We start from the raw sequence: 7,204 nt of genomic DNA, 5'->3' as shown, positions 1-7,204 counted from the left end.
CTGTATACAGGCTTGCGGTCACACGGAGCATTAGGCACGCTAGAGAGATGGAAGATAGGTGGATTTTCCGGGCGCGATCTCACCGCCACATCTGGGAAGCGTAGAGCTCCCGTGGCTCACCCGAGGCTTCACTCTGAAGATGCGCGGTAAAAAACTAGTACCTCGGAGGTACTAGTTTCCGGAAACCACGGGGCAAGGGCGGGTGCGTGATCGCGGTTCCGGTGGAAATCCCATGGCATCCGGCGCCCACCCATGTCCCCTCGCAAAAAGGGTTTTTTTCTCTCCAAGTGTCCTTGGGATGCGCACAAGCAGCCAACGGGGCATGCGCACACATCGGTGTACAGGGAAAAAAACCAACCGTTTGCCACGGCGCCCCCCGCCTTTCCATTTGCCGCGGCGCAGGATTGTGGTGTGATCGGCACCTCCCCCCTACCACAGGACCTCCACGGGATGTCTGCTCGCACAACCGCGTGTTATTTTGCCCCGGGGCAAACAGCCACGCTCCCCCCCTCACATTTTCCTGCCCGTGTGACCGCAGCCACAGTACTCCATATGAGGCCACACCACTTATTTATACAGGAGCATTATGATACTGGCTGATTTGTTTTCAATCCAGCCCCCGGACCTTATCTTTGACACCCCTGCCCTAGACCAAGGGCCCCTGTCTTTGTTTAGTCTGCAGGCAGTCCTGGAATTTTGAAAGCGGGCTGTGGGTACCACTTCAGAATGGCTGACATGGCGGGGACTGATCCTTTGCCTTGGGGAAAAGATACTGGTTGGTTTGCTTCCCCCCCCCCAAAAAGGGAAGGGGCTGCCAGTAGAGGTTGCCAAGCTCACTGGCAACAGAGGCTGTCTTCGACCCAGGCTGAAGGTCTCTAACTTTGATGCATCTGCCCAGGATGAGCTGAGCGCTTTAACAGCCAGTCATCTGCCAGGGTGAAACCTGAAGCTCCCTGGTTTTCTCCTGTTCCCTTTAAAACCCTTTGGATTTTGCCTCCACCATTCAAGATGCAAGGAGGCACCATGCAGGACCTGAGCATTCTGGCAGATCCATGTGAGCAATGTTCCCTCTAAGCTGTGGAGTCCTGTGAGCAGAAATTCTACTTTGTGAGCTACTGGCATTAAAGTTGTGAGCAGGTAGTTTGGCTGCTGCATAAAATTAGCTAAGACAAAAATGTGTGAGCTGGAGGCTAAAAAACTGTGAGCTAGCTCACACTAACTCAGCTTAGAGGGAACACTGCCTGTGAGCTGTACAGAAATGCTTCATTGGCCATACGAGGGCCATGCATTCTTTTTCTGCTGTGACTCAAGGATTCCAAAATAGGCTAACCTAACAAGAACCCTTGAGGGATGGACATGGGTTTCAGGAAGAGAGAGGTCATGTGGCCCAGCCTTAGCAAATCCTTGTGCGTGTGCAACATTAAAACTCATCACATGGGGAATGGAGGTCATAGTTACTTCACTGCTGGAGGGAACTACCTGTGTGTGTGCATCTCTATGGTACCTATGGGATTTCCCCCAACATTGAATGATGGGTAAGCTTTGTTCTTAGCTCCACTTGCCTAGTGGTGCTTTTGTGGGACAACTGAATGGGTGATCTCCCCCCCCCCCTTTTTGCTTTGGACTTTGGGCAGTAGATAGTCTTCTTCAGTGGCGCACTTCGCTAGTAAATTGGCCAGAAGAGCAGCAGTGTTGGATCGGACAAGTGGCCCACCTAGTCTAGCATCCCTTTTCACCTGGTGGCCCAACCAGTAGCCCTGGGCGTGGTGGCCAAGGGCTTTCCCCTGATGTTGCCTTCCCAGCACTAGCGTACAGAAGTTTCCTGCCTCTTCATATGGAGGTTTCCTTTAGTCACCACGACTGGTAAGCCATTGATGGGTCTCTCCTCCACGACAGAATGCTGGCAAACGGGGGATTCCGAGCCCCGTTGCAACTTGTGAACTGCTAAGGCTCTTTGTCCTTCCTTGCGTCCACAGGGACACCGAAAGCCGAGAAGAAAGCAAAACCGGAGGAGAGATGCACGTCATTGCTTGGTACGGACACAAATATTTAAGCAAAGGTTAAAGTTTTAAAGAGAACAAGAGCAAAACCAGCTTCTGTCTTTTGGCCTGTGTAATGCTGTCATGGGTGTAAGTGTTCATCTGTTCTTACTGGTTGTAAGATAACCAGGATTTTATTTTTTTTCATCCCCCCCGTTCCCCGTTTCTGGATTTAAAAATGCATCCTTTAAAGGAAGGTGTTTCTGGACAAAGATAGTCTAACTGGCAACTCTGAATGTTACTCATCTCAGTGACAAAGAATACAGGAAAATGATTATAGTATCCCTTTTGGGTTCATTTTCCATCATATATGATGAGGGGTTTTTTTTTGGGGGGGGGGAGCTGGTGTTAAGATGGCAGTTTGTTAAACTGTGGGCCCATCCAGGGACCAGCCTTTATTCCCTTATGGTGACTGTCAAGACCACAAATTTTTGTAAAAGTGTAATGTCTGGCATTTATACTCGTGTTTTTAATTGTGTATGTCACAATTGGTTAGATTGTGTCATAGATGGTTAGATGGTTAGACAGTGTCATAGATGCAACGAACATGAAGTTGAGCAAACTTCAGAGGATGGCGGAAGAAGGCCTGGAGTGATCTGGTCCATGGGGTCGCGGAGGGTCGGACTCGACTGTGCGACTGAACAACAACAAATGTCACCTCAAGCAGAACTCTAAGGAGGTGGCATAGATATGAACACACACGGACACCTGAAACTGCCTTCTACTGAATCAGACCTTTGGTCCATCAAAGTCAATATTGTTTCACCAGACTAGCAGTAGCTATCAAGGGTCTCAGGTTGAGGTCTTTCACCTCACCTACTGCCGGATCTTTTTACTGGAGATGCCAGGGATTGGACATGGGACCTTCTGCATGCCAAGCAGATGCTCTGCCACTGATCCACAGCGCCCCCCCCCCAAGTTCTAAATAAATAGAAATCAGAGGGAAACTACAGGGGTGTGTGTGTATGTTTAAGTTTCCAGTACACATAAAAAAGGGGCAATAATTTCCATGGAAAGTTTGTATCCTTAGCAACGTAGGTGGCTCCAATAGAATCCCAGCTTTCCTCTGCAGCTCGCGTGGCAGGAGAGAACCAGGGAAGCAGTTGACTCCAGTGCCTTTGGTTGTAAGGTAAAGACGTGTGTCAGCATGCAAAGGAAAAGTAGAGTAGCGGTCCTTAACTCCGTGGTCATTCCACTTCCATTAAGTGAACATGCTAGAATGGCTCAGAGACCAAAAAGGAGTATAACCCCCGCCCTCCCCTGCTCAGTCTTTGCAATGTATCTTCTTGGCTATGCAAGGCCAGTGAAGGAAGACCTAGGTGTTAGCATCAATTTTGCCACTAATTTCCCTAGCGTGGTCCCAAATGTGTTTACTCAGAGGTGTAAATCCCTCCGAAAAATGGGGCTTACTCCTTTGTCACCACACTTAGAATTGCAGCCATCGTGTCCTGGGTGTTATGCGTGCATGCATCTTACTGTTCAGGAAGGGTACTGAAAGGCATATTTTATATGGAGAAAAGGGTGTGGTTTTTTTCCACCCTTCCTATTTGGGGCTTGTAATAAAGCTCTTCTGTAGTCGTGTTAAGGTTTGATTTCGGAAGCCACCCTAAGAAGAGCCTATTAAGCTGAGAATATACGATGAAGATCTTTTAAAAAAATACCGTAGATAATCTAGTCTCAAGCATTTGCAATCTTTTAAACCACCAGTGCAAATGTACCAGTGAATTAGTCATTGCTGATTTAAAACAACTGCCTCACAACGTTTGCCATACAGTAAAAACAGGACAAGCCATGATTCTGTGATCAACCATCATGACTTGTTTTGAAACCGCCACCCATCAGCCCTTAGAAGATAGAAACTGCAGTTGCAAATGATATCAGTAAAAGCAACAAGCAGACTTCTAACCTTAATCCCGAAACTCAAGAGGTGGAGATGCCAGGGAAAAGTAGAGCGGCAATCCCAAAGCCCTGGCAGTGTCACAGAGAGAATACTGTCTCTAGCTGGCTGTTTGGCCTTGATCTGATGAGAAATTCAACAGCTATGCTGGTTTATATGGGAGGAGGAGGTCCTTTTAAAAGCACTAAGTTATTTAGGCTTCAAATAAAAGAGCCAGTGCTTGAAAGCTCACTGTCAGGCAGTGCGTTTGCATTTATTTATATCCCAATTTTCTCCCCAGTTGGGACTCAGAGTAGCTTAGAACATGGTTCTCTCCTCAATTTCCTCACAACAGCCTTGTGAGGTAGACCGGCCTGAGAGTTTTTGATGGGCCCAAGGTCACCGAGTGAGCTTCCCTGGTAGAAATGGGGATATTCGAACCATGGTCTCCTAGGATCCTAGTCTGATACTCTATCCACTCCGGCTGTCAGTGCAGTTCCTTCAGTATTGGTGATATGTCACCAATGCATTACAGTCAATGCCCCCTCTAAGCTGTGGAGTCATGTGAGCAAAAATCCTACTTTGTGAGCTACTGGCATTGAAGTTGTGAGTGAGCGATTTGGTCACTACATAAATGAGGTTGCTCTGGAGCCATCCTTCCTGAGCTAAGACAGAAATGTGTGAGCCGTAGGTTAAAAAACTGTGAGCTAGCTCACACTAACTCAGGTTAGAGGGAACACTGATCACAGGACTCTAATGTTGGTGTGATCAGAGTGTGGGTGTGTGGTCAGATTCACAGATTTCACTGTTAGTGCTTATGGAGTGTTGACTGTGCAGTCTTCATGTAGAGTTGACTCCCGTCTGAGCGCACTGGAATCAGTGAGCTTAGACTGGAGTAACTCTATATAGGGTTGCACTGTGAGAGTATGAAGCAGGAGGTGAAACAAGCTTTCTGTACTGTCTTACATAACCTATCACGGGGTCCCCAACCTTTTAGAGCCTGTGGGCACCATTAGAATTCTGACAGAACATAGTGGGCGCTAGGGTTGCCAGGTCTGACCTTGCTGCTGGCGGGGGGCTCCAGTCTTGGTCCAGGAGTCTTTGGGCACATTGAGCAGGGGACCCTCTAGTGTTTGAGCAAAAAACTCTATGGTCACCATAGAGGGTTTTTTTGCCCAAATGCTAGAGAGTCCCCATGCGACGTTGCCAGCGCAATGACGTCATCATGTCGGGAGGGAGGGGGCTTTTCATGGGTAAGGCTCCCCCTGCCGGCCAACTGGCCACCGTTGGGTTGGGGTCCCCGAACGCGGGGGACCCCCCTCCTCCATTAGGGGGGATGGCAACCCTAGTGGTCACAGCCACAAAATGGATACTGCAGGAGGTGGAGCCAGCCACAGAATGGCTGCCACAGCTTACCTTCCGTCACACAGTGAAGATCCTAACACTGTGGTTGGCAGCTGCTGCCAAAGCAACACTTCTTAAAAATCTGCGAAGCCAATCAGATCTCCAGTGGCCAATCAGAAGCCTTGCTGGGAATCAGTGGCCAATCAGAAGCCTTGCCCCACCCACTTACGAAAAGTATATGGCGAGCTCCAGTAAAGTTGTCCGTGGGTCCCATGGCGCCCACGGGCACCACGTTGGGGACCCCCAATCTGTCACTTCTTAGAAATAGTTGGGGGGAAACTGTATTGTAGAACAAATGGTGGGTTGAATAGAGTTCAGTGCTAATAAGTATGATTGTGCATAACAGTCCACATCTGTTGATTATCCAGTCTTTATGCATCTTGTTACCTCTGAAATACAATGAAAATCTAAGGAACTAAAAGAACTCAGTCTAGACTAGATAAATCTAGCTTTTGCCTCAGTGTATACCTGTTAAGTAAGAATGCCCAAACTTTCTCCGCTGGTGGTGTTAGGGACTTTATGGGGAAACTGGAAAGTGAATCTGCCTAGCATTAACAGTTCTCTATTTTAACAATAGGCTTTGATTGCAATTCTGAATTGATTCTTGTCATTAGGGCTACATTGTCCTTGTACATTTTTTGTAAATCTGATCGGCTTTGTTCAGTGTTTCCAAGACGAGCTCTCCCTGCCCCATCTCTGGGTTATTTAAGGAGCAAAGCTGTTAGCTAATTATTTAACTGCGCTTGTTTCACTTTTAGGCAGGTGACTGGAAGTTGTCAACCTAATTTTGAGAAAAGTGCCTATTTTAAAAAAAGAAAAAGAATGGGGAATAAATATCCTTTGTTTAAACAAACCTCCTTGCTGATTGCAATTTAGGTAAAAAGAAAGAGAAAGATAAAGAAAGAAAAGAGAGAAAGGAGAAGGACCATAAGTCAAAACAAAAGAAGAAGAAAAAGAAAAAGAAGAAATCAAAACAGCACGGTATAGTGAGAATATAAGAGATTTAGCCCAATAAAAATGTTGTTGGTGTAGTTCCAGCCAGTTGATAGCATGGAGAACTTTTAATTCTGTGGAAATCTGTTAATAAAGTCATAACCTAGTTTTGCCTGCTTCGTATGCAGTCTGCACGCTCAGCAGCTCTGCTGAAGTGCAGTCTACTGACAAGAGTTTTTCCTCTCCTGTCTTTGTACGAAAGTGTTGCACGTAGCTAGCTGTGCCGGTTGTGGGTTTGCATATGGAGCACTGGTCTAGTGCTTGGGCACATGCCTTTCGAGAAGCAATGTTATTGTGAGATCAGTCGGCCCTCTTGCATTGTATTGATTTAATCACTGCATTGCATGTTCACCCCTGGAAGAGCTGCTTTGCGCATCCGGGTAAAGAGCAAAAAGCTGTTGGCGTGAATCGCTTGAGCTTCTGAGAAACACCCAGGGAGAGATAAGAACATCAGAAGAGCCCTGCTGGATCAGACCAGTGGTCCGTCTCATCCAGCGTCCTGTCTCACACAGTGGCCAACCAGCTCCTCTGGAGGGCAGAGGGGCTGAGGCCTTCCCCCGATGTTGCCTCCTGGCTCTGGGATACAGAGGTTTAGTGCCTCTGAATGTGGAGGATCCCCTCAGTCACCATGGCTAGTGGCCATTGATAGACTTATCCTCCATGAATCTAATCCCTTTTGAAAGCTGTTTATTCCTGTGGCCATCACTACATCCAGGGGTCATTTCGTAGAAAAAGAGGTGCAGGAGCTCATTAGCATAACTTATTAGCATAACTTATTTGCATATGCCACGCCCCCTGACATCACCGGAAGTGTGTCAGAAGGCAACACCCACCGCTCAGGCTCCACTGGACTGTTTTTGATTGCTAGCTATGGGGGGGGGGGATTGTCCAG

At 47.6% G+C, this 7,204-nt stretch overlaps 1 protein-coding gene across 1 annotated transcript in view; it reads left to right on the top strand.

The window, feature by feature from the left end:
* Positions 1-7,204, top strand: part of PHF20L1 (PHD finger protein 20-like 1) — a 70,986-nt gene that overhangs the window by 42,741 nt on the left and 21,041 nt on the right. Inside the window, exons 11-12 of the mRNA XM_015415667.1 lie at positions 1,977-2,033; positions 6,196-6,300. Coding sequence (XP_015271153.1) covers positions 1,977-2,033; positions 6,196-6,300 — 162 coding nt within the window. The remainder of the gene's footprint in view (positions 1-1,976; positions 2,034-6,195; positions 6,301-7,204) is intronic.

This window comes from Gekko japonicus, unplaced genomic scaffold (assembly GCF_001447785.1).
Source record: "Gekko japonicus isolate JY-2015 unplaced genomic scaffold, Gekko_japonicus_V1.1 scaffold3641, whole genome shotgun sequence".
Taxonomy (NCBI): Eukaryota; Metazoa; Chordata; class Lepidosauria; order Squamata; family Gekkonidae; genus Gekko; species Gekko japonicus.
This window is presented reverse-complemented; position numbering and strand designations above follow the sequence as displayed.